General features: G+C 45.3%; 2 protein-coding genes across 3 annotated transcripts in view; both read right to left on the bottom strand.

Moving 5' to 3' along the window:
- Window positions 1-61: 61 nt before the first annotated feature.
- bmpr1bb (bone morphogenetic protein receptor, type IBb) lies at window positions 62-26,658 on the bottom strand. Its single transcript, XM_086134295.1, has 13 exons — window positions 26,524-26,658; window positions 22,112-22,209; window positions 9,764-9,948; window positions 4,190-4,376; window positions 3,967-4,072; window positions 3,667-3,769; window positions 2,481-2,577; window positions 2,031-2,175; window positions 1,743-1,935; window positions 992-1,289; window positions 745-920; window positions 544-674; window positions 62-467 (listed from the first exon to the last, which is right to left on the bottom strand). Exons 3-13 carry the CDS (start codon window positions 9,816-9,818, stop codon window positions 342-344), a joined length of 1,617 nt encoding a protein of 538 aa, XP_085990421.1. The 5' UTR covers window positions 9,819-9,948; window positions 22,112-22,209; window positions 26,524-26,658; the 3' UTR covers window positions 62-341.
- A 215-nt stretch (window positions 26,659-26,873) lies between these two features.
- The window catches only part of pdlim5b (PDZ and LIM domain 5b), a 29,548-nt gene continuing 28,439 nt past the window's right edge, over window positions 26,874-27,982 (bottom strand). For both annotated transcript variants that reach the window (XM_086134795.1, XM_086134797.1), the window contains exon 13: window positions 26,874-27,589. In XM_086134795.1, the coding sequence (XP_085990921.1) occupies window positions 27,500-27,589 (90 nt within the window). In that variant the 3' untranslated portion in view covers window positions 26,874-27,499. The remainder of the gene's footprint in view (window positions 27,590-27,982) is intronic.

Below are 27,982 nucleotides of genomic sequence, written 5' to 3'. Positions count from 1 at the left end.
TTGTTTGGACGTACAAATGAAAGGTGGAAACCAACGCTGATGAAAGAGGAAGCAACATACATTTACTTTTCAATTAATTTAATCCAACTGATCATGACCCTAATGAGGTCACTGAGCATTATGTTCCTAGGCTAGACAAAATCAACAGTACAAAAGACTGCACATATAAATACGGGTGCCTGGCTGTCGAGGAAGGGGTTGGTGTCCCCCCTGGCTCCCCTGAAGAGCCACTCAGCTTTCATAGAAAGCACAATGGTATCAACACAAAGGCAAGTTAACTCCTCCCCCTGTCCAATGGGTCTTAGTAGTATGGTTCTTGTGTGCGCGTGTGCGTACGTGTGTCAAGGCTTGATGTCCTGAGACTCCAACATCCTGGCGAGGGTCTTCTTCACCCGCAAGGCGGTGAGGCGAGAAGCCGGCTTGTGTGACCAGCATTCCGACATCAGTTTTGCCATCGGATGTAAACACTGAAGAAGACGAACAAAAGCTCAGACATAAATTATGTCGCACTCATCATGGAAGTGATCAATGGTGTACAAATACCTCATCAGTGGCCCAGCTGCTGGCAAACGCCGGTCTTTGTTGCTTGAGGCAGACCACCTTCCTCATATCGTCATAAGAGGGGTCAGAAGCCACCAGGTCATAATAGGGTAGCTGGTAGTCCTCCACGATGCCTTGGTGCATCACACAAACACCAACAATTATTAGCGTGTGGTTAAGCATATTCAATCGAATGAACGTTACCTCCAGACACGCAGCGTCGGGCCATCTCCCACACGATGAGGCCAAAGCTGTACATGTCGGCCATGATGAAGGACTGGAAGTGAGTCCTGTTCAAGGTCTCGTCCAGGACCTCGGGAGGCATGTAACGTTTGGTGCCCACCCGCAGATTGGGCGGCACATCCACCTCATTGGTGTCGCTGGCGGTAGACCAGAGAAAATGAAATCTCAACAACGACCAAGACCAAGAAAACAACCGTTGAGCGTTTACCTGTTAAACTTGACAGCCAGGCCAAGGTCCGCGATGCAGCATGTCCCGTTCCTCTTGACCAGGACGTTCTTGCTCTTGAGGTCTCGGTGGGCGATGGCCGGCTTGCCTTGCGTGCCGTAAATCTCGGTGTGCAGGTGGCACAGGCCCGATATGGACGAGTAGGCCAACTTGAGCAGAGCCCTGGCATCCAGCGTGTTGCATTTGAGGTAGTCGTAGAGTGAGCCATTCTCGTGGTAGTCGGTGATCAGGTACAACTGCGTCCATGAGCCCGTGCCCTTAATGTCGGCCGCTATGAAGCCTGACGGTAGCAATGTTCAAAAAAATAAAATGCGTGACAAAAATGTCCATCTTCGGGAATTCCAGCAATACCAAGGAAGGCGGAAATAGTCGCAGTAGTAATAATCATAATAATCATAATAAATGCTAGCTGTTCCCTTTCTTCTTTGCATCTCCAGAGGGTGAGTCATTTTACTAATTAATTTTCATTATCATTTTCGGATTTTTATTATTTTGGTAAGGGTTGTTCAAAAAAAATGTTTTTTTTTACCTTCAAATGTTAATTTTCATTTATTTTTCAGTATGTGTAAAGAAAACAAACTCGAAAACATAATTTATTTTACTGTTTTTTAAATTATTTTCTCATTTTTATTCTTAAAGCATTTTAAATCAAAATAAACCCCATCCACCACCCCATCATATAAAAAAAAATTTGAGGCCATATCAACATTGCGCATCGCTGGCGACCTCTCACCCAGAATGTTGTCGTGTCGCATGAGGAAGGTCTGGTAGATTTCCGTCTCCCGGAACCAGCTCTCTTCCTCGGTGGTGAAGAACACTTTGACAGCCACTCGCTCTCCTCGCCACTTGCCCATCCACACATCCCCGTAGCGCCCCTTCCCGATCTGCTTCACCATTTGAATCTGCTTGGCGATGGTGCGCTGAACCTGGTGACACCGGCAAAAAGATAAATAAACACCGTTGCTTTATTTAGAGCCAACAAAGGCGGACTTCCACGCAGAGTGCAGTGACGTAGTCATACCAGTAAGGGGAGCCCTGAGCCCGAACCAGAGCCGACGCTGTGGGAATGTTCGATGAGGTCTTTGAGTGACTCCCCCGGGGGGATGTAAGAGTCGCCCTGTTCCAGGTTGATGCTGTAGCGCGGCTGCGACTCCTGCCGCTTGTACCTACAAGTTAGAAGTACAGATACGCTGCGGGTTAAAAAATAAATATTTAAGTAAAAGAAAAAAAAAAAGTAGTCTGAAATTCATGTTTGTACAAAAGAGGAAAAAAAGGTTTAATTTTAGGTTCCCTGTTTTGACAATGCCAGCAGTAAAAGTTACCAGACTTTAAATTGAGGGAGCAAAACTAAAAAGTCATCAGAAAGATCAATATTCCAGACCTAAGAAATCAACTGAAGTACAGGAACAAAGTACAAATACTTTGCCCTGATGATCCGTGAATTCGTGACAAAACAGAGCTGAAGCGTTACCTGATGCAGCAGATGATGAAGACGATGACCACGAAAATGCCGCAGACCGTACTGGAAATGAGGAGAGCCAAGTAATGAGAACCGCTGTCCACATAATCTAAAAAAACAAAACAAAACAAACAAAAAAAAACATTTAGTGTCTTGAGAACATTTTGCCAAGTTTCCAAATATGAGTTTCCCTCTGTGCACCCGCAAGCCGAGAATCGATCGCATCCCCTTCCTGAATGCCCCAAAGATCACATGTCACACCGACATGCCTCCAGAAGCAGCTCGGGGGCTCTAAACTTTCAACCCGTCATGAGCTTGTCACTCATACACACTGGTAATGAGATCCAATAGGTGAATTGTACTCAAATAAAATCACAACCAAAAATCCAGAAATAGACGCAAACGGGACAAACAACACTTTTCGCAACTTCACAAACCTGTTGTCACCAAAGTGTTTGATGGAGAATAAAAGTGAGGCACCGAGTGCAGGAGCGGGAAAACTGTGCGCCTGTGTGTCATTGTGCACGTGACGGGAGAGCGAGCGCGAAACAGATGGACTGACAGACATCTCGCATCCGTCAGGAAACTGAAGCGGGCCCCGGGGAGAGGCCGTCCTTTTCATTAGAGGGTGAGAGACCAAGCCGAGCCAGCAGGTTCTGTGTCGCCTGCAATATACGCCCCCCCCCCTCCGCCCCCAACCCCCTTTTGCACCCCAAAGACTGCCCACCCCTCAATGCTCCGCTGCAGCCCAACAATAAGCTTTCGTTCATTTTCCCACGTCGCATTTCCTGAAACTGCAGCCAAGGGGACATTTACTTGCTCAACTGTAGACAGTGTCAGATGTTTATTTGAAAAACGGCATTTATTTGGGAAGAGGCCTCCCGGTTCATGTGCGGTGTTGAATATTGTGTCGGAAAACGGACTTGGGGGGGGGGGGGGGGGGGGGGTTAGGGATGGGAAGTGAAAAGCATTGAAGGATTCCGATTCCATGATCCATCCATTTTCGAAAGCCGCTCCTCCTCACAGGGATCGCGGGCGCGCTGGAGCCTGTGCCCCCCGCAGTACATCCTGAACTGGTCGCCAGCCAATCACAGAGCACACATCGACAAACGACCATCCGCGCTCAATTTAATGTTACGTCTCGTCAGTGTTGAGTTTGCCGCCTTGGCCGGAAGACAACCGCCTCGTGTATTCTCACCTGAGGTCCGCAAGGGAGGAAGAGTCGGGTGAAGGTTGCGGTTGCAATAGTCCCGATCCGTGCAGCATTCCAGAGCTCTCCGGAAGCGAGGGTTCGCCGTATCCTAGCCGGCAATAACACACGCATCCGAGCATTGTAAGTCAGACTTGACATCGGTCGGGCAGAAAAGTTGAATGAACTCGTCAGTACTGTACAGGTGGACCTTCTCAATCAATAGCTATTTTCCCATTCACATGGGTTTTGGAGACCCCCCGCCCACTATTAGGTACATAAAGAACACATGGGGAGAAGACTACTCACTCTGCATTGGAACTTTGACCCAGCCAGTCCCAGACAGCCTGACGTGAAGACGGCCAGACCGCCCTCCTCTTCCTCCTCCACCATGGTGAAGCAGAAACCGTCCGTCCTGACCAACAACAATTTAACTCACCCTTCAGTGGATCTAAAAATTCTTGCGCACCCATGTTCAGATGAGATTTGGAAGTGTTTATAATTTGTGCAGAATGAATGTATTGTAGCGTACATGCAACTGTTGTTCGAGGAGTCTTCGGGGCACTGGTGGGTGCAGTGACACCACAACATGTTTTGGGCCATAACGGCGGCTGCACGACTGCTGCTGCTGTTGTTGCTGCTGCTCCCGCTCCCCTCGGCCTTCCGCTCCGACTCCTGCTTCCAGCCACTCCTCAGCAGCAAGCTGTCCAACAAGTTGCCTGAAAACATCAAGAGACACAAGTTCAAAGTCAGGAGATACAAATGGGAGGGTCAAAAGGGTCGTCGCAAGAACCGGGATGAAAGGGGGCAGTTTTTGCCAGCGTCTCCGTGGTAACGGGATCCAGTGTGCCGACTCAAGCGACCAACATGATGATGCCGACAGACCGGGAAGGGAAGACCCATTGTAACAACGGGACATCAAACTACGCATCTTCTCACTATAATACCTCTTTAAAAGGAAATCTATTTTTTCTATTTAAAAGAAACTGATTAAAAACTAAAAGAAAACAAAATGGACTTCTATGACCCAACACTGACCAACTGTTTTGTTTTGTTTGTTTTTAATGAAAAACGACCACCTGTTAAAGTGTTTATTGTTAGTACTGGTGCACCCTCTAGCGGACAGAATGCACACTGCAACTACCGCTTGGCAGAATTGCCGCCTATTTACGTACATCTGAGATACAATATGCGAGCTGTACTATTACTAATAGTCTATTAGTGAAGTCTTTATCGGGATCGTTCAGTGTACAGTCACAGAGTTTTTAATTTAAAAATATGTTGATTCATTTCGTACCATCCTATGAAACACCAACATTAAAAACGAAGTCGATCAGATAAAAAAAGAAGCGCCTTTGTTGTCCTCTTGAAATTGTACTACGTGTTCTTCTCAAATAATCTACGTTGATGGGAGGGTTGCACACTCCTTCTGATCTACCGAACGCGACCTTGGCGTCTTTTTTTAATCAGCATCTGCAAGTCTACAAAGCGCGTGCACCATGCAAAAAAATAAAAAATAAATAGTGGAATGCTTCATGAGGTCATCAAACCTTTTTAGATACACTTCACCTTGAATCAGCGTTTGTTTTTTATCAACGAGCGCAGGGGCAGGTCATTCAAGGAAAGCTGACGTCATATTTTCTTGGGGGCGGGAGGGGTCGCATGCAAAGCAAAACCTTATCAGGGCAATGATACTCCCTCTTGTGATCCTGTCTGGAGCTCGGGGCAAGGCTGCAAACGCAAAACAGCATGTGAAGGTGGGAGAATTTGCCCACGTTCACACCCCCACTCATCTAAAAGACGCACTCGCGTCTTTATCCTCAGTTCGCAGGACAACGATCGGTTCCCACTGCGGGATTCGGATTTTAACTAGTGTCCATGCTCAGTTTAAAAGGTAAAACAAACACGATCAGAAAACCCCAGAGCAAAAATCAACTTCCAGAACAATTTCCACGTTTTTAACAAGTCAACAACATTATTGGATTGCACTTCAACACAGTGCGTACAGATATGGGCTACATAGAATTAAAGGGACGAGAGTCGGCGCAGCTAGCCGGCAAGCTAGCTAGCAAGATAGAATTTAAAGAGACGAGACATATTCATTCAGATAGATAGATCTCGATCGATCGATCGATAGAATCAAAGAGGCGAAAATCGACACATCTGATGCGAAATATTAGGAACAGCTGAGAGTAGGTAATGTGCAGCATTTTACAAACACAAAAATAAATCGTTTCAAGCTGTCACAACCAAAAAGCATGATGATACTGGAGTGTGATATAATTAAACTCATTGTTAAAAGAGGGGGAAAAAGTCAGTCTTGAGACAGTTTGGTGTTAAGCGCAGCCAACAGACAGACGACGGCCGCATTCAAGGTCACCCCGAAATCTGATCTCCATCCCCCACACATTCCACAGGCTGCTCCTCCACGTACACAAGCGCGCACACACACACACTGGATGTACAGTATGTTATTGACATTTCTCAACAATTGAGCGTTCTCCACATGAATGATGAAACGCTCTCAACACCTCGACTTTGGACATAAGCCACCAGAAACAATTAATGACTCATTCTTTAACTTATGTTCTATGCTTTACTCATCTTTGACATGTGGGAGAATCAAATAAATGAATTACGTAATTTAATCCTCTTTGCAGAAATGAAGTTCACCATCCATTTTCGATTTTTGGAGTGGTCTTGTCGTCATGATTTGCATACAGAAGAGTGTGACTTGTAAACGGGCACAAACAATGAAGACAGACATGACTTGGTTTTCGTGTTCCCTTGATTTTGAATACCCAAACCCTAAAATGTGTATATGTAATAGGGTGCGACAAAAAATGATTTTAATTGGAAAAATCGGTTTTGATTTAAAAAGATGCCACCTACATCGATTTGAAACAAGTCGAATCGTTCACCATACAGAGATACACTTTTGAAGAAAACGCCACATTCTCAGTACACATAGAAAATGACAACAAGAATCTCATTGAGCGCGCGCGCACACAATCTCACACACACACTTTGCTGCCCATAAAGCTTGACTGATTGATGGAGTTTTGACGGTTTTGAAAAAACGATCATGCTCGTTTTCCCCGAGTGCCAATTTCCCACCCTGACGACCACTCAATCACATCCTCGGAAGCGCGGAGGATGACGAGGGAGATAAATTTCTCCAGGTGGCCCTCATAAATCTCCCGCTCAAAAGAGACATCGTCTATGCGTCTCAGGGGTGCACTCCGACCCCGAGAGGGGACAGGGAGCACCCTGCCAAGGGGGTCAATTCATCCTCAGGCCTCAGACTCGCGCCGCTTAACCCCTCAACGGGCTTCAAAGATTGGATGTACGTGCGCGTCAATGTGTCGGAAGAGCGCATTCCAATTCCTTTTCCACCCCCCTCCGAGTCATCTGTTTCGACTGTTACGGCAACCTGCTCCGTGTTTACCAGCCGTGACCGTGCAGCCTTGAGGATGAAGAAGGCGCAGAAGTGTCGGTCATCGTTTGACAAGATGATTCCGGACTTGCCTGCCCTGCGATCCCGCGCATTCTCGGGCCGACTCCTGTCAAATTTGCGCTGGCTGGCTGAGAAATGTGGCGCGCGGGTGCTAGTTTTGCAGAGAGGTGCTATATCCACAAAAGACAACACGCAAACACAGACAGGCTACAAACTAAGACGCTGGTTTTGGAGAATCATGAAGGCAAGCCTCCACATGGACAAATAACTCTTTAACTCATTCAGTACCAGCCAATTCTGGACCAAGTCTGAAAAGACGTTTAAAAACGTCTTTGAGAGTGAATGAGTTAAGAATAAACTACAGTAAATGCTAGGACAAACCCCAGTGAAGTGTCGCTTCATTATATCGCACCCGCACCATCCTGCAGATTTTCTTTGGTGGCGATCTGTCACTAAAATCAGTCAATTAATCAATCTGCAATTTCTAATCACTTTCATGGCTCCATTGTTGTGACTCGCATAAATCCAGTGCAGCATAACTCTGCCCAGAGGCGAGTTGGTAATAATGCAGAAGAGCGCGGGCCGGCGGTTCTGCGGGAGCGAGGGCTGCGCCGCTGTGGGAGTGGTCGAAGCTGACTTTAATGGGCAATCCAAGCGACTCATTTCATTGGCTTGAAATGCCACACACCAGACTCTCATACAGTACCGGGCGCACATATGTGACGATAAGTCGGCACTTACGGACTGATACCAAGCAATCATTTCTGAATGAAATACGTCACATCAGGGTAGCTGTCTATTCTACGCTGGTGTTGACCTGCACTTAGACATGGGCTGAGTAGGCATAACATTTCGATCATTTTTCTGCCACCCAATGCAATGCTTTTAGGTGTGCCTTTATCGCGCGGAAAATACGGGTGTGCTCACCGAACGTTTGGAGGAGGCTCCTTCGACAAACACTTCAGCGGTGGGCCCAACCGAAACTGTACAAACGACACTAATGTCAAACGCAAGGAAGGTCTCGAGTAGTCCAAGAATGTGTGTGAGTCGAAGCAGCCAGCCGACAGAAACAGGTGGCTGGTGTAAAAGACTGCGCCGCTCAGATTTATGGACAATCTCCCACATGTTTTACTCGTTGGAGAGACCTTCAACATATCAGATCACAAAATAGGCGAGGAAGTACGACAAAGAGGGTGGGGGGGTTGTTTTGGCGTCTTAAGGCAATCGGGTCAATCGCACTACAAAGTGTTTTTTGGTGTGCGCATCATTAGAACTCGGTCAGTATGAAAATGTAGACGAATAATGAAACTCGGGTTTTAGAAGTAATGGCGTCGTGCTATCGGCATATTATAGTCCAGTAGTCATAAAGTCACATGGATTATATGGTGCACTCAACAGTATTTATAGAGCACTTTAAAAAGGAACCGTAGCGCTAAGAAAGTGCTGCACAGAAGTGATGATGATGATGATGCTCTGCACACTGACGAGGGACCTGTTACGGCGAGGCACTCGTCGACATCATCAGCTGCAGCAGCACAGGAGGCAAGGCATTTCATCACCGACTGTGAAAGTTTCAAGCCAGCACCCAGTCACGACTGGACTTTACAACTGGTCGATATCTTTAGCACGACTCCACGACAACGTCTGTGGGCTTGAATGGTGGCTCACAAAAACAGAAAGAGCGGCACAAAAAAGGAGCGAGATAGTCACAAGTAACCTGGACCAGGTGACCATTTAAAAAAAAAAAAAAAAAAAAGATACTTCCATGCAAAATTACCCATTGTAATGAGTACTTACATTGAGAATATGAAAATAAATGCACTTAAAAAAAATTAAAAAAAATTTGCAGTGATGGGTGTTCAACTGTAGGTATGACTCGCGACTCACTTCCCACGGGAACGCGCGAGTCGTGTCTAATGTGCCGCTCAAGTGTTTTGAATACAAATCTTGTCGGCTGTCAATCATTTTCCTGACTAGAAAGAGAACAAATGCCGAGGTGCCCCACTTGAGGGGCTGGATGGGGGGTGGGGGGGTCACAGACCCTCCCGCCTGTCACAACCCTACAGGCCAGCAGGACACTGTTGGCATTCATCGTAAAAAGACAACTGGCTGCCCATCTTTAAACGATTCAAAGCAGGAGTGTGCAGCGGGACATGAAAGAGTTCTCAACGTCATACAAGAACTGCGATCGAACTGGGACCTTGATTATAAATTACTAATTCAACTTTCGCAAGACTTTAAAAAAAAAAAAAAAATTCAAATTGATAGCACACACTTTGGTGTTGAAAAAAAAATTATACATTTCATGAAAATTGGTTAAAATGGTCGAAATCAGCTATTTCCAACCTTGCATTGCCTTTGATGGGAAAGTTGCCCAGGCTACGTAGGCACAGCGGCTTGCTCTTACGAGGGTTACGATTTCTTTTTTTATGCAATTTTAAGAGATTGCGTCATAGACAAGAATGTTGTGTTTTCAAGAATTTAACAGCAGTTGAGCATTAGGCAAAAAAAGATGACTTGAAAGTTCAATTTTCACTTGCGACACAAAGCAAATAAGAAAAAAAACCCCAAAAACAACAGTGACTGTGCAAAATCCGAAACATTCGTACGGATGACCCGCCGGAGAAGCCCACACTTGTCTGGACTCACCTTGCGATCCTGGGCTCAGCAGCGTCATCAGGAGCAGAGCGTGCCAGGCCAGCATTGCGCCACCGCTGCCGCCACCGCCGCTTTTCAAATCCTCCCGCAGCAATCAAGAACTCGTCGAAGCCGAACACGTCTGCTGCAGCCCTCCCCGTTCCTCTACCTCCTTGCGCCACTCCGACACAGACAGCCTGGGAGAGAAAGGCAAAATGGGGGGGGGGGGGGGGGGGGGGGTATGAAGCGGGCGTGTTACTTCTCTCTGGGTGTCCGGCCCTTTCTGCCAGTGAGTCAACAGCTGAGCGCACGTTGACCGCACAACGCACTGTCAACAGGGAGGCAACAAGAGCGTCGGGGCAGCGGAGATATCGACTCACTGGAAGTCCTGTTTACGGACACCCACATACAAATCCATTCGATGACATAATCGGTCAATTAATCTATGCTAAAAAGATCGTATCGTGACAGCCCTCAAAAATAATTTTTGGAGAGAAAGGCTTCTTTCCGTCATTTTTTTTCCTGTGTTGCACATCCACACACAACTTGATTATTACAAGTACCGTATTTTCCGCATTATAAGGCGCACCAAAAAGCATTCAAATTTTCACAAAAGCCGAGAAGTGCGCCTTGTAATCCGATGCGCCTTATATACGGATCAATATACCGATGTCTTGGACGTAGTACTGTACTTTAAATGTTCTTAAAGCGCTTCATTACAGCTGCAGCGGTCGTGAAAGCGCTATCGAAATAAAGCTCTATTGTATTGTATTCTCTTTAGCGTAGCTCCATCTAGTGGATACATAACACAACCGCAGCCACGATTGTAGCTTCTATACATGCACTTTATAATTCGGTGCATCTTACATATGAAAACAGTTTTAAAAGAGGCCATTCATTGAAGGTGCACCTTATAATCCTTATACGCCTTATAGTGAGGAAAATACGGTATTCTCATATTCCTGCAAAATAAATTCCAAAAATGTTCCTAATTGGGATCGAAGAGGTTTACACAGCAGGCGATTGCAACGCGTGTGCGCGCACCGGAGGTGTGTGTGAACGGGGCAGAAGCCGCGGTGTGGCGTCAGGTGATGAGGAGGCGATTAGAGCTCGCACCTCCAGGCGCAGCAACCGCCACTTTGTAACTCGCCGCTAATCCGCGACGCAGACACACACGTTAACAATGGGGACACATTCCTCCCGTCAATATGTATGTCGGAAGAGGATTAAACCAGCTATTAGCCAGATTACATCAAGTTCACTGAGAGTTAAAAAAAAAATAATAATAAAATAAATAAAATTAAATCACAAATATGTCAAATATTCTTGTGAGATACAATCTCTTCCCAATGGGTGGACGAAAGTAAACAGCCAAATTCTTGGCATAAAAATCGCACATTTATGAAAATAACACCAATATCAATACAATTAAAATACTTTTAATTTCGCAGTTTTATGATAGTAAAATGATGAGGATCTATGTGAATTAAAGTGACATCTCTCGATACATGGGATGCGATATGATTCAAAGTTGCAGATTTGAATTCTTGGTGATGCTCAGAACATTTCAAAGCAGCTGGAGCCAAATGGGCCTCAGCACTCCTGCCTCCTGCTTCCACTCCAAGTGTGAGGAGCTGCACCTCCACGGGCCCTGGGGCTGCGGAGATGTCACCCCAACCCCGCCGCTCCATTTGTGCTTGTGCAACCTCGCGGCATGGGGTAAGGGAGGGGGGTGGGGCGGGGGGCCTGAAGAGAATGGGTCAGTGCACCTCACATGGTCTTCTGCACTCCAGCACACACCCAGCGTGGAGCCCCCAGAGAGGGACTGGAAGGCGGGAGTGAGAGTCACTAGGTGGGGGGAAGGAGGGGGCGGGGGAGTCAGGGTAAGACATAAGATGGGGCTTGGAAGTGGGGCAGACTGCCAGTGAAAACTTCCTTTGCCCCCCTGTTGTGTTCATTGGAGCAGGACAATTTTTGAATGATACTTTTTGTATGAATTAGACATTTCTGCCCGCCGCCCCCAAGAATCCACCCCACCACCACTGCTGCTTTTTAACTAATTGTGTAACTGCTATGGGGGGAAGCTAATTAATATACCACATAATAATAATTATGAAGAAGAGGAAGAAGAAATGTGTTTGAAATTTTTAAAAATACTGTATAGACTGGATTGGAACGAGATTGTATTGCTGGCTTGCTGGTTAGCTAGCACGGTGGTTAGCTAGTTCCCGGGCTCCCGAGCTGAGGATATAGCTAGCTTGCTAGCCGGATAGCGCAACAAAATGCCACGATCCAACGATACTGTTGTGTAATGTTGACATGAAGGTGGCTCCTTTGTACAGTCCCAAAACTCCATCTCCATTTCTTAGACAAACATTTTCTTATGAAACGGAGAGCTCGCGCTAATACTTAACGTATTACCCCAACGCACCGTGACAATCTTCAAATTTCATTTTCAAAGCAAAAAAAGGGCCTTTCATCGTGTTCACGGTGTACAAGCAGAGCAGTGGGAGCGATCCAGGCTAACCCGCCAAACAAAAGAGGACAGATGATGACGTCGGAATGTGTGTCGGACGGCCAACGTTCCGAGCTTCCGTGAAATCGGGAAGATTAGCGGAGTTAAAAGTGATGTCACCCAGTGAAGTTTATTACCGTGGCAACGCAGCTGTTTGCCTGCCAAAGGCTCCGATGGGGGGCAAGAAAAACTGTGGATGTTTTGCAAATACCAACATTTAAGTCTCGTATTTGTAAACGAATAAAATTGCGACGGAGGTCTAATCAAGTCAAATTTTTGGAACAAAAGGAAAAATTTAATGACGATACAAAGTCAAGAATAATGAGAAAATGTTTTAATTGTCGGCCTATTTATGCACTGTGACTCAATAACAATAACAAGAAAGAAGGAAAACAAGCACAAGCGTTCACGAAGGGGATGGTGGGTTCGGCAGGGGCCGCGTCAGCAAGCGGCGCTAATTAGCGACTTCCTCCGCCGGTCAGACCAGAGTGGACGGCGGGGGGTCGAACCGCAAACTGGCCGTGACCCTCACACCTGCCTGCTCTCATTAAGCCTCAACATGTCACAAAAACGCATGCCAACACACAATCTTGACACCTACATGCCTGCCACAAACAAAAAGCAGTGCATGGAAACAGAAAGCTGTTATTTGTTTGGATAAATACATTTGATGGCCCTATAAGAGATAGAGTTAGTACTATGGGAGGTGGGGCACTATATGAGGGCAAAGGGTGGGGGTGAAAAGTTCATGCCCAACCACTCCTGGCGCCCAACCACCTCCAAATGTAAGACTGATCACTCCAAGAGCTGCGTCACCAACCAAAGAGAGGGACAGCAAAAATATGAGCATATTGCGGGGAAAATGCTTTCAACAGCCCGCGAACAAAGCGTCACCGACCAAGTGTGAAACCACAACCAGGTCGTGTCAATAGTTTGTTTTCTGACAATTTCCTAAAATGTGCCATTCAGAATTTCACCTCGTTGTGATGTCACAATGGGGTGTTCCAATGGAGGTCGTGTATCCAGAAACAGTCCCCATACTAAGTTTCTCCAAGTGATCTGCTCGACTGGGGGAAGATCCAGACCAACTTTCAAGTGACAGTTGGGACTACACTGTCCGAAAAACTCCACCACCCCCAAGCATGAGTGCGCCCCCGCTACGATGCTATAGGACTGAGTTTTGCTGACCGCGTTGATTAGCATTAGCTTCTGATGAACCACACACACTTAAAACGAGTTTCAACCGAAAATTACCCTTCAAAGAGAAATGTCTTACAGATTATTTGGTTTGAAAAAAACACTGGAAGCAATAAATTTAATACCTGCGCCATCCAGTGGAATTTTAGGGTAGTGCAGAAATGAGTCATACTGCCGCCAGGGAGCCAAAGCAAGGACACCAGAAGGAGCAGCACAATGTACACTGAATGAAAGCCCAGAAATGTGGCAGGAAATATTCTATTCTTGACATTTTCTATCATTGCATCATCGCTTTATGATTCTTTTTATGGACTATAATATTATACAGGCCCAGATAACATTCGACCCAAATGAAATTCAATTAGAAGACGCTGAACAAGTAAAGGCGAGCATTTGCTTCCTGCCTGGTTCGGGAGAAGGAAGAAGGGCCATCATTAAGGGGGAAAATTGCAGCGTATTTACCATAATCACACGGTCCTTAATGAGCATTAATTGGTGCGCTTGCACACTGGATCAGAGATGCAGGAAAGGTTTCATGAGGGACGAGTTGTTTTGTTTCAGCGACTGTCAGCAATGAGCAAAGGAGTGACTGAGGAGTATATGTATATATAATGAGGATTAAAATAAACAACTTTACACAGCTTTTTTTTTTTTACCTCATCTATGAGAATCTAAGAGTTGGCACGTCTGTCTATTTCCCCCAAATCAAATATGGCACAAAAGTTGGCCCACCAGGGGCTCTAAATGCATCATCAACCGTCCGACAGAAAGATTCCAGACATGTCCCATCGCTCATATATCAGGCGTCGCTTCACTTCAATTACATGTTGTTGGAGTGAATGAAGTGAAGGAGGAGGAGGAAGAGGGGGCCAGGGGTGGGGGGGGGGTCGTCTTCTGTGCACATTTTCCATGCGCACCCCCACCTCCTCTTCTTCTTCTTCACCTCACAGCATAAAGCTCCTTTGTGTGACCGGCGTGAAGTGTGCTACGCTGATGTAGCAAACACAGTGGCATGCCGCGTGATTACTTTGCAACATTTGTCGAAGAAAAACCCACGGCCCGCCTGTCAACATCGCGACGGAGTTGAGGAGAGTCAAATATGATCACGAGGAGACTGGAAAATCGTTGCACACAACCGGAACTGAAAGATTGAAAATTAATATTTAAAATGGACTCTTTGGTTGTTTGTGTACAAATGGTTGGGTCTCGAGAAAAGGGCTCGACCGAGATGGATTATTTGAGGCTGATGCTGATTCCGATATTTGGCAGAAAAAAAAAAAAATCCCAATAACCGATTGATCGGCCGATTGAAGAAAAAAACATATAATAATGCATAAAATAACTTTTGGCCCTTAGTGCTTAAACCTATGAATTAGAGGCTGAATTTTCTGATTTGCAGTCATTTTAACTTTACCAGAGAGAAAAATTGCAAAAAACGGACCACTTTTTTTGCAGATTTATAAAAGTACAATTACAAAGAGGTTGACAGCAGCTGATTCAATCACACGATCTATTGCTCCTGCCCTACTCGAGAGTGCCTGTCTAGTCATGAATAAGGTAAAAAAAAAAGATTTTTTTTTTGTTTTTTTTTTGGGGGTGAGCTGCCCATTTCCCAAAATGTGTCACGCTGCGAGTAAGGCCTCAATGTGCGATGATGAATTCAAGGGATGCGAGTAGCCCTTCACTGCTTCTTAGATTGCCAACTGTAATTCAGTCATGCATGTGCGGCTTAATGATGAAGTGCTGCCTCCACTAGTGAAAATACAAGACACCCTTTTACTGTTTTCACTGCCTCAGCTCAGCATTAAAAAAAAAACACACACACAAAAAAGTTGCTGTAATCATTCATCCTTCAGGTATTTCAACTAAACGGTATAAAGATTCGTTATTAAGACATCTGGGACCGGTTTTAAAATGTGAACTCAAATGTATACAGTATTCTGTACTCCTTTAAATGAGAGTTCTTTTTGTGCGGACACACGGAAAGACGGCGGCTCGCAAAACGTGCCAATCCCACAGCTGTCCAGGTCTTTAAAGTACTTCCAAGCTGGAGCTCAGCAACAAAACTGTGACCTTTTGTCAAAGTGCATGTTTTTTCCATCTGCTGTTTGGTGTGTGTGTGTGTGCGTGAGCGTGCAAGGGGGCTGTCACAATGCAACGCAGGCACCGTGAAACACACTTCAATGGAGGGCTTTATCAGGGAAATAACACGCCGCGCCGATTCTTTTGTGCTTTGAAATGTTCTTCACTTTGGTGAATTAAAGCTCTCCCAACGTCCACGGGAACCAATGGAAGAGGGAGCGATGATCTGTCAGCAAACGTTAAAATAAATAAATAAATAAAAGCTCTATCTCCGGCTTTTTATTTCATAACACGCGTCGTAAAGCAGCGGCTTTAGTGTTTGCAATGATATTAAGGATTGAGCTGTCCACGCGGGTCAAAGTCAATTCAAGCGAGCTACTTCCTGGTTTTACACATGATGTCGTACAACAATCCATAACGGATCATTTGGGATTGTTTGACTGTTATTTGTTCACAGGTTATTATCCATCCATCCATTTTCCGAACCGCTTGATCCTCACTAGGGTCGCGGGGGGTGCTGGAGCCTATCCCAGCCATCTCCGGGCAGTAGGCGGGGGACACCCTGAATCAGTTGCCAGCCAATCGCAGGGCACACAGAGACGAACAACCATCCACGCCCACACTCACACCTAGGGACAATTTAGAGCGTCCAATCAGCCTGACATGCATGTTTTTGGAATGTGGGAGGAAACCGGAGCACCCGGAGAAAACCCACGCAGGCCCGGGGAGAACATGCAAACTCCACACAGGGAGGCCGGAGCTGGAATCGAACCCGGTACCTCTGCACTGTGAAGCCGACGTGCTAACGACTGGACTACCGGGCCGCCACAGGTTATTATGTATTTATTTATTTATTAACTGCAAGGAAGGTGATGGAGGATGACGGAAGATTACTGTGTGGGGGACACCGAATTCCTCTTCAGGTAAGGGGGGGGGGGGGTTCCTCTGAGTTAATGCCTCAGCTCAAATAGGAGCAGATGAGACCAGAGTATTTTTCCCTCCAGAATAGTCGACGTGATTGTTAAACCATCTGCTCCAAGGATGGGGGGGGGGGGGGCGGGGGGGGCTGATGGTCCATCTGTCAATCAGATTAAATTGACCTGATTGGCAGACACACTTTGACAGCGTGTAGCTTGAGCCTCGGCAGGCCATTGCGACAGCTCATCTTGTTCGCTTTCTGCTGTAGAGACACTCATCGAAATTCAACGCGCATGCTAACACCCGCGCACGTATTTCCACTGCAAAGCCAGCAGCAGGTCTGTGACCACCGCCCTGCGCCTGTTTCTGCTCAAAGTTTCCCCCAAGTGCCAGTGTTCACTCGTGGCGCATTTTTGGTGAAGCACGATTTCACCGTAGTCCCGCGCCATTCGACATCATCGTGAACGCGACCCTCCCCGGAGATGAGACGGCATTAGATATGCAGCAATTGGCAGCGTTGTTTTGCCCTCCTGCAATGAAAACAGGAACTAGCGCGCGGCGAGATCGATGCCCCGCTTCGGGACAACCACGTGCTTTAACATCTTGCCCTCCTCACTTGGGAAACCACTCTATTCTTCGGGAAGATTGTCAAGTCCCCCCCATCACACACCCTCCCTCCCTCCCTCGGCTAATGTATCCCGATGCGGTGTCATGTCGGGCCGCCGCTGACTAGTCGATAAGTGCTGGAAATGTTATCCATCTCTGATACATCAACTCCTTCACTTAACGGGAAGCCGGCGTGAGTGCCGGCATGGTCGGAGGGCAAAAAGCTGAAAGCGGGCGCGCTCGGGCAGCAGTGAGACGTCACTTACATACCAAGTCTAAAACGGCAAAGTTGTCTTAATGGGCTCATCAGTTCCGAAACCTGAAGAAGCACTCGTATAAATGCACCGGCGTGCTCTTATGCTTTGATATTACAAGACGTCTCATGGCGTATAATTTACTACCCCTGTCATATCATCGTGTATTACCTGATACATTATTTAGCATTTTTAGCTACAAACGCTATATCACTTATAATGTGAGGCAGCGCTTCTAAAAAACAATTATACAACCGGAGGCCTAATTTGTCTGAAGAGTTGTGCGCAATGTGTTCAGCGACACCATCCAGCAGTATAGAAATCCCTTCTAGGTATGTTTTTATTGCATTTACAACACTAGATCACTTAAGGTCTTTAAACACATCTAAAAGAATACAATACAACCTAACAAACGTATCATGTTACAATAAGTAGCAATAATCAAGCCCAGAGATGCACATTCGAAAATGAACGTGCCGCCGTTGCTTTCTGTTGGCGTAAAAAGCAGGACTCAAGAGGATTTGACATTCTTCCTGTGCAAAAACTAACTCGGCTGTTCTCATTCTCCTTCCTTCACACAAAATAGGGTGCCCCCATCTAGTGTTCGACAGTGGAATTACACCCAAAAATAATAGGCGCGAGGAAAAAAAAATCTTAACGGCTGTGCAAAAAAATAAAAATAAAAATCTCTTGCCAAAAGTCAGCTCACCCGCCACCGTAACGAGGACAAGCGCGAAAGAAAAACGGATGGACGTTTGACTGCAGGGCACTCGATGGCGCCATGGGTCCTGGGAGAGAGTGACCAGTTGCGTGTTATGTCTTGTCACCACCCGCACTCTCGTTTGACACCGTGGCCCACATCCCTCTATTCTTGTGCCAGGAATACTAGCGGAGCGCGGCGGCGACCCCCCGCGAACCCCCCCGAGGAGAAGCGTGCCCAGCGCAGTAGAACAAACACGATTAAGGGCCTGCGGCGTGCCCCCCGTGCCCATCCGTCGAGGGGGCGGGCGGCAAACTCTGCCAGCGTCTGTAACCGGAGAAGACGGAGCGTCAACAGCTGCTCCCCGTTTGTCCGGCATCTGCCACCACTGTGATCTCATGGAACAAAGCGAGAATGCCGACACGCCGCTGACAATATAACACAATACATGATATTTGACTGGATTATAAAAATAGGCCCGGCAATTGGCTGGTGACCAGTCCAGGGTGGACCCTCGCCTAAAGAGGGACAGACTGCGGCTCGTCAAGAGGGATTGATGCAAAAAATAATAATAATAATAACTTTTTTTTAAAATAGGGGGGGTGCTCAAGACAAATTTTAAAACAGCTCGAGGTGGATTTGAAATCAGGATAACTCAAATTCGCACAGCAAGAGCATTTTCTCTCGTTCCTTTTTGCAATTTGGAAGCACCCAAATCCTTGCCTCTGGGTCGCCCGGTTTATCCATGTGGTGCGGACATAATCCTGCACAGCTGTTCGAGTGTGAAAACAAAATCGCCGGCGTTATTTTGTACGGCTGATTTCGGGGGTGCGCTTGGGAGCACTGATTGACGCTCGGTAGTCGGCGATCTCTCTGAGGCTTGACATCATGGGTGTCGGGTTGCCCGTTGCGGCTTTGACTCCCAGGGGGGAAGGTGTGGGGGGGGGGGGGTTGTCAAAAAGGCCGAGCGTCGACATGGAGAGCGGAGTGTGTTGTCTCCTTATCGCCCTTGTGTTGCAACGGAAGCTGCTTATTAAAAAGGTACCAGATGGGGCCAGGGCACCTTTGGAGTCACTTATCACTATGTCGATGAATTATGATTGAGTATGTCGTAGAAACGACATAAAACATCCATCGTACGGTATAGTTTGGGAGGGGGGTGAGGGGGGGAATGAAATCTGTATTTTATAAATAAACAGAGGAAGGATCCCTGAAAAGCGCCATTCATTTCATGTTATTTGAGAGAAAAATACTAAATCGATTGTATCGGGATCGAAATTTCTGCCCGTTTCGCAGATCTCTAGAGTGCGCTACTACTAGCCATATTTTAGATGATTTGAATTTCGACCCATTTAAGTTGCTGCAATGCACTCACATGTGGGCAAAGGAAGGCCGCAGCCGCCGATACACTTTTTGCAGTTTGGTGAATGGGACCAACAGTCAAAAACAAGAAATGCCCTGGACAGTCAATATTGGTTGTATGAATGACGGCAACATATTTTCTAATGGGGGGTCGGGGGGGGGGGGGGGGGGAACCCGCGCAAAAGAAGTGACATCAACAACAGACTGGACCGTAGCTTGGAGATGGCGCAGCGTGTTTTGAAAGTGTGCCTTACACCGAGTCGCATACCAAACACAGTCACGGTGCGGCGCAGGAGTCTAGCGAGACATTCTGATACTCTATCCCGATCATGCCTCCACCTCCAGAGTGTGTGAGCTACACTTCACATGGAGTGCACTTGACACACACACACACACACACACATACACACACGCACCATTCCAGACATGTTTACTCAGACAGAAGTCAGATCCCTGAGAAGGAAGCCTTGGGGCTTGTCTTGACCAGAGGAACGACAGTTTTCCCCTTCCTCCTCACATCTTAGCTTGTCCTTTTGAACCCCCCAATGAAGGTTCAATTTAAGGGACTTAGCTCTAGCGCGGCCCCTAAGGATTCTGTTTCTGACCCGACCCCCCTCCCCTTCCCTTCTTCTTATTATTTGCTTGATCTCAAGCAAAAATGTACTGCCTACGGTGAGAGGGTTACCGGGAGAAAAATCAAGATGGCGCGGCCAGTTCGCTCTCTCCGGAGTGACATGATTAGCATCGTTTCTCCCTGCAGATAGCGTACGTGCTAGCGGGATGTCGAGCCGTGGGTAACGCAACCTTAACGCCCTCCGAGTCCAGCGAAGGAGTCGAGCCAGTGGAGGTTACCTGCGGCTTCAGTCAAATAAACATTTTCAAACACCGATTTTATATCAATCCTGAGTTGAAGAAGTTTCACCTTGAATCCAATTAGTCAGTTTTCGATATGGGGCTAATTATATTTAAACTCTCCCAGAATTGAGAAAAGAATCAGCAAACTTGGATGCCATTATCTGCCCACGTTAGATGGCACAGGCAAAAAAAAAAAAAAAGGCAATTTATCGTTGCCCATCTGTCATCTTCTGATTTGGGGCTCATTTGAGCTTTGGCAGAGTCAATGAAATGGGAGTGCACCAACTCTAATTGACAACAACCACTCTTGCTTGGGAAAACGCTGTGGAATGGATCGGAACAAGGAAAACCTTCCAAAAAAAAATTCCTCATCTGTGAATCCTGGCGTGTTAACGGGCAACCGGTCACGCGAAACCGCAGCCGGATGGAGTTCTGTGATGCGGGCATCATGAACAGCTGAGTCTGCCCTGCCACCGCACCTGTAACAACAATCCGACCTGTGGCAGGTTAGCTCGCTCTTTTATTCTTTTTTTTTTTTTGTCATCTGATCCGGGCTAGCTAAAGCTCTCAGAGCCGCTGATGCAGCCAGTCGAGCAAGAGGGGGCCCTTCTCGGGTTTGACAGCAGCGGAACTAAAGATGAAGCTTTCAGCGGACGAAGGGCCAATATTGTGTGGCTCAGTCTTTTTTTTCTTCCTTTTTTTTAACCCACATTCATTTGAAACAACAATAATGCTTCAAAGTCAGCACATTTGATTTCAACTCACCAGTTCCAATATTTATGTTAGCAAGTGGGAGGTTTCAAATCCGTCAAGTCATTTTCCAGACATAAACCCCATCGAGCAGCGTTTCCCAAGATGCCTAAGAACAGTTTAGTTGTATTTCGCTTTTGCTATAAGGCCAATCAATATACAACCCCTCGACCAATGAAATCCGTGGAATAGAAACACACCTGAGTGGTGTTATAGCATTTACATAATTTTTAGTGACATAAAAACATAGCAAAAGGTCGTTTAATTTATTTACATTCTACATTATGTCATTACTGTATTTTTTTTAAGTATACTAATATAGAGTGCATTTTTTTCTTATTAAAAGACAAATTACAAACATTTTTGTTCTTTATTGGGTGAAGCTGAAACCGATTAATAGCATTTTCATTCATGTGAATAGGAAAAGATGATTTGAGATACGCAAGCTTGTATCTTAAAGCAGTGTTTCGTTGTCGGCTCACATTTTACAGTGACTAACATGTTTTTAAAACAAAACAGGTTGTCCTTGACTCTTCGAGCGAGTTGCGGTGGCTCAAAAAAAAAAATAAAAAATAAAAAATAAAACACACAGTGACCAAGCCACGAAAGAACAACGACACTATTCAACATCCCCAACAACATTCGGCACACTGAAGACCTGCCACGCGTGAACGTCACTTGAGGCCAAACCACAAAGGCTCAGTCGCACTCAAGCAGGGAAAAAAAATTCATTCGGCCTGTTGGCGGAATCAACAAAACGGCGCAGCTGTCACAATGTGAGAGCTGCAACACCAAGGAGCGAGCGAGCGAGCAAAGGAGCAAAAGGGAGCCGACATGGACAGACGTGCAAATTGCCCGCACAACTCACCATTGGAGGACATCTTTTAACTTAATCCCACATCACAAAATACCGTTTTATATTGAACACAGAGTACTGACACAAGAGTAAAGCTAAAAGCAGTGGCTCGATTGAAATCGAGTCGATATGTATTTTTAAGTAGTCACTCACTATAGTTAGCCTCCTAAAACATTTCAATGGAAAACAAAAACATTTCTAGCAACCATTTCTTTGTCAATTGTAACAGTAAGAAATACGTGCCGAAACTAAAATCGTGACTCACCCAGAACAACGCGATGACACCAGGCACTTCATCAAACGAACATCCTTTCTCTTCTTCCTCTTCTTGCTACGATTGCTTCTTCCTCTCCTTGGTATGTGCTTGAATGTAAGCAAGGACACACAAAAAAATGTCATTAATGAAAAGAAGAATGTTTCAACATGTTAGCATGGCTCTCAAAATGGGAATCAAACTCGCCATGCACTTATTTTTTTTTTTAAGAAATAAATTTCAAAAATAGTCAAAGAAAATTCCAAAGCCATTTTCGGGATGCACATTGAAAGTTATGTTTGGTTAAAAAAGTCTCTCAAATAGTTCGAGTCTGCAAGAGGGAAGGCAAAACCTGTAACGGAAAGAATGTTGAGCGCTACTTGAAATAATTCAAGTTGGGTGTTCATGGTATCTGTAAAGCTGAACTTTATGGCGCCGTTCAAGAGTTGAGTGTTGCTGCTTGCAGAACAATGTCTTCAATAATTCAAAACTCCAGATTGAACCACAAAATATTTGGGATGGGTTGAGGCTTCTTGCGATGATCCTAAACAGGATAAACTACATCGAAAATGATCATAACGAATCTGATCAAAAGTCCCAATGCTAACACATACATCAAACTGGAATTTTTTTGGTGTGTTTGTGGAGGGCGGGGGAGGGGGGGGGGTGACTTCCAACTAAATTCTACTTCATGTCGTAAACGTACTGGAAGACATTTTTGACATTCTTCACAGTTATGAGTTATCTCCATCATAAATCATCACTTGGCTCCGGGCCGCCACGCGATTTTGCCGACGTCAAGTGGCTGTCATGCCCGTAAAGCGAAGGGTTAACCTCACACATCGAGACTACTCAGTGGGGCAGAGATGGAGCGTTTTTATTTTTTATAGCAGAACCTTGGTCTCAGCGCCTTCAATTCGAGGTCTTGACTTGGGCGATCACGTTTGATCATTTCAAAAAACCCGATTCGTTGTCATGTGGTTTCTTTTACAAAGTGCAAATGGTGTCCAGCAGAGTGTCAATTAGCGTGCCTCTTTTGGAGGTCAAACACACTTCACCAGTTTATGCCAGAATCTAGACCTTCCACTACCGCCGCTGAAAGAAAACGAACACCCGGTCTTGGTTGGATCAATACAGCTTTTAGCTTTGGATATCACTTTCGTCACGATGCCGTCAAAGTGAAAACGCTCGAGTGTGTGTTCCAGGGTCGATGTGATATCTGTCACGAGAGTGCCGACATAATAGTCTTCTTTTTGTTCGTATCATTTTTTGGAATTTACGAAAAAAAAAAAAAAAAGAAAGAAAAAGGACAGGGAGCTTCCCATCAAATCATCAGATTCAAATGAACACGAGTTACTAAAAGGAGCTCTTGAGTGTCACGTCCGCCTCAAAGTTCAGAGATTTGGTGTTGAAAAGTACCCGTGTGGAGCTTCCAGTTTGCTTGTGTGGGTTTTCGCCAGACATTCCAGCTTCTCCCCCACATTTCCCAAAACACATCAATGTGGGAAGTTGAAGTGAACATGGTCTTGAAAATCTTGCTCTCGACTTGGTTTCGCTTCCTCAAAGTCTTCACTTGATTTCGACCTCTGGCTTCTTCAACTTTTTTTGTCAATACCTGTTCAAGACTTGGTTTCTTGACTTTGTCCTCATCTCCTTAGTGCCTTGTTGTTGACTCAATCTAGACTCCTGAAGGAGCGAGTCTTGACTCTGTCTCTGCCCCTTAAAATCTTGACGCAGGTTGGCCTAATGTGTTCTTGACTCCAAACACTACACTCTTCTGTGGTCATGCATCTTTTCATTCTTCAATTCATTCTCCCACATGTTGTCAAACTTCCAGCAGCTTGAAGTCATTGCTGCCCTTCTTTTTTTTTGCTTTCGTTTCTTATCCAGCACTTTGGGAGAAAACAGTCTACTGTTGACTCTTAAATAGCAGATGGCCGGTGCAGGTAACCCATGTGCTTCCTTGCTAATGGGAACCAGAGTGGACTGTGTAACAACACTGCCGGGCTGGATGGTAAAATCCTCAATGAGAATGTTCATAAAAAATGCAAACAATTCCTTTTAAAAGGAAACATTCGTTCCTATGAGCTTCTTAATCTTTGACAATGAAAGCGTTTCAATTCAATGATGCCTCATATGGAGCATTTGCTCCTTAATCTGTCAATCATTCTAGTGACGGATGGATGAGGCTGTCTTGAACAAAAACAGAGGTCAGATTAAAGAGTTGTATCAAAATTACTGGAATTCATACTCAACATCAATTGATCACAGCTACTAAACATTTACAGCAGTTCTCCTCCTCCCAATCAATGGTCACTAGTGTGTCAACGTCCATCATTTGCACAAATTAAGGCCTCATTTGAACTATAAATCAAAGAGTGAGTAAGTTCATCAGGCTCGCCATTATTTGCAACAATTTTTTTTTTAAATCACTCTGAGGGTCTATTAGTAGTCCCCCCTTCGGGTGCAGCCCCAGGAGTGCAGAAGTTGACTCCTTCAGAGTCATATGTGTGTGTGCCATACCCTTGATCCACAACTAAGTCCAATATATTAAAAGAAATCTGAATAAACCTAAATTTGTCTCAACTCGTCTTTATTTATTGATAGTTCTGATCTCGGCCCTTTAAAGTCTTGAAAAAAAAATCCCCTGAGAAACCATACAAGTGGAACGGAACAAAAGGACTACAACCCCCAGCAGCCGAACCAGGAAGCAAAACGCCGCATGGCTATCTCAAGCGGTAACGCAAAATCATCTTTTATACTTTCCACTGCAGCCGAACAACCATGAGGTGGCAACACTCCAACAAAACAGAACTAAGCATGGACACCTCTGCAATTGCAAGTCTTTACTTCCTAACTTTTGCCCACGTCGTTTAAACTCTACTCCAGCAGGTGTTTGCACCGTCGATTGCGAACAGCAATTAACGGTAAGCGAGATAGCAAACAAAACCTCACGGACACAAAGCAAAGCAGACAAACAAAGCATGCAAGGATCGAATCAAAAAGATAATCTTGACGCAATTTGACCTGACAAAGAAAAGCGGACGTAACAAACGTATCTTACCATTTTGGGTTGAGTGATTTCCTACTGAACCAAACCGCAACACCTTTTTTTTTTTTTTATTAAATAAGTCACGTGAATGGTGACCTGTCGGTGGAAGCCCCGCCCCGTCTTAAAGGCCCAGGTTACTCCAACAGTGGCCACTGGTCTAAACTTGATTTCAAAGGTGTCTACTGGGACAGCTGGGAAACAAATGTCCATAATTGGGATTGTGAACACATTTTCTCACAAGAATGTATAAAATGTTTGCTTGGGCTGATTTTGAGACATTTAGCAAAATACAATGGTTAGCCTGCTGCGTATTTCAGTGCCATTAATGCAAACACCAGAAAAGCCTAGTGGCCAAAATTGCCAGTCCTTCAATGATCATGTTAACAACGGTACAGTGTGTCTGAATTTCCTGCACATCTGTATTTGAATCTGCTTACCTGTTGAGTAGTAAATCACAGCATGCATCATTCTGGAATGTGCAAAGGAGCTAGGAGAAAACCAACGTAAGATACAAACCCAGACCAGAACATCTCGGCTGGAGGCCAACATGATAACAACTTTCACTGTACAGCCTGTCCATCCATTTTCTATACTGCTTTTTCCACATTAGGGTCGTGGCTGTGCCGAACTTTGGGCGTGAGGCAAAGTACACCTGGGATCGGTCGCCAGCCAATCACAGGGCACAGACAATACAATACATGCAATACAATACATGCACATACAAAGAAGCATTCAGACTCACATTCAAATCTATCAACACTTAAGAATCTTTGGTGAACCGAAGAAAGCTTTTGGTCAGAGATGTCTCATACACCCTGGATTAGTCATCATTAGACAAACGTTCACAGTTCATTGTTATTTAGACAGTGTTTAGAAAAACTAACATACATGTTCTTGGAAGGAAGTCAAGAGTAGCCCTGGAAATTGAGATTCAAACTGAGAACATCAAGAAATGTGAGGCAGACGTATTACCACAATGCAACGTGCTGCCTGCTTTACGTATATATTCAGATGCTTTCAAAATTTCAGTATGATGTAGCAGTTTTTAAATATGCATATGTCAATACATACATTATTTACAGTACACAATTGAAGAGAGTGACAATCAAAACTGGACTGATTTTTGGATACCTAATGAAAGGGTCAGTGGGTGTCTACATTGACTTGATTTGTGTCTCGTATTAATTTAATATTATTACTCTAACTAACACGAGAACTCACTGATTTAACTGTTACCTCAATTTGAGGTCATGTATTCAGACATACATAATGTATTTACCAACATCATCAAACTCACCGTTCCACTGTCTCCTCGGAACAAGCGAGAGCGTCCATTCATGTTTCTGATCACAAACACTGCGAGAATTCTTACCTTCTGATTTTCGCTCCAAAAAGGACCAAGTGGTGCGGCACTGTCAACATACACGGATCCCACCTCGCCCTTCGTGTTGTGTAGGTAAGAGTTGTCGGGAGGGAGTCGAGCTGCTGCGTTTGCTTTGCTTCTCCCGGCTGTCAACCGGCGTCTTTTTCCTGCTACAACAGCGACAACCTATGGCGACTCGTAAAAGTGCAAGTAGACGATCCCCGCAGCGGCCAACGGACACGACGTACACTACACAGTGAGCGCTCTGCCAAGCATTCTGCCTTTGCAGATAGTGATTCTCACTTTATGAACTAAATATCTATAGTATAACATGGAGCAGTATCAAAACATATACAGTCTTACATAAAACCGTTTTTATTCCCCTCGTGAAAATGTGCAAGGCGCATGTAACGCGGCAGATTCGGGAGGAATATATTACAATTGTTTTATGTAAATACAAGAAATGAAGCCGGGATTAATTGCTCATCATTTAGAGCAAATCCTACCGTATAGGTATTACTCAAATAAAGAAATGGGCAATACAATTTAGTCACATTGAAATGTAAAATATATATTACAAAATAATACTAAAAAAACACAATCATCATGTATTTTATTCAAAATAAATGGTGATTAATTGTTTAGTCTGTCACCAGATGTGCTATTAACTATACCATACTGTGCATATACTGCATAATAGCAATGAAATCCTTTTTTTTTTTTTTGGGACCCCATAGACTGCATCATATCCTGCTCTGTGGGAAACCAAAATGTCCTCTATCTTAAAATTAAACCAAGAACCATAAGAGAAGGCTAGCAGACTCCTGAAAAGCATCTATAAATCGTAAGAAAGCAGAAAGGGAAAACCAATGGACCCGTTATTATTTAACGAGTATACACATACACGTAAAGTCATTTTTAAATATGGAGCATTTGACTGTCATTATCAATTCAGCTATTGTTAGAAAATGCTGCAGGGGCAGGGTCAGATGTTGACTGTGTGGGCATGTTTCTTGCACAAAGGCTTGTCCTTCTTGGAGAAGAAAGCTTGACCTTCCAGATTGGCAGTGCACACCTGAAGAGAAAGCCACACGTACACACGACACCTCTTTTATTATACTTCTCATATTTGGGTTGGAGTTAGCTTCGTAGTTTATTTTCTATCCATCCCGGGCCTGCTGGGGTGTCTTCAGGCAGTAGGCGGGGACACCTTGAACTGGTGGCCAGCCAATCGCAGGGCACACACAGACGAACAACCATCCACGCTCACACTCACACCTAGGGCCAATTTAGAGTGTTCAATCAGCATGCCATGCATGTTTTTGGAATGTGGGAGGAAACTGGAGTACCCGGACAAAACCCACATAGGCACGTCAAGAACATGCAAACTCCACACAGGAAGGCCACAAAAGGAATCTAATCCTGCACCTCTGCACTGTGAGGCGGATGTGCTAACCAGTTGACCACT

This window comes from Hippocampus guttulatus, chromosome 17 (genome assembly GCF_054856545.1).
Source record: "Hippocampus guttulatus isolate MCC_2025c chromosome 17, RoL_Hgut_1.0, whole genome shotgun sequence".
Classification (NCBI taxonomy): Eukaryota; Metazoa; Chordata; class Actinopteri; order Syngnathiformes; family Syngnathidae; genus Hippocampus; species Hippocampus guttulatus.
This window is presented reverse-complemented; position numbering and strand designations above follow the sequence as displayed.

What these genes read in the sequence shown, in the direction of transcription:
- bmpr1bb (XM_086134295.1), bottom strand. Translation starts at nt 9,818, where the DNA reads ATGCTGGCCTGGCACGCTCTGCTCCTGATGACGCTGCTGAGCCCAGGA. An exon ending in GCGACACGACAACATTCTGG is followed by an intron (nt 1,290 to 1,742) that starts GTGAGAGGTCGC and finishes TGCTACCGTCAG; the next exon opens with GCTTCATAGCGGCCGACATT. An exon ending in GCAGCTGGGCCACTGATGAG is followed by an intron (nt 468 to 543) that starts GTATTTGTACAC and finishes CGTCTTCTTCAG; the next exon opens with TGTTTACATCCGATGGCAAA.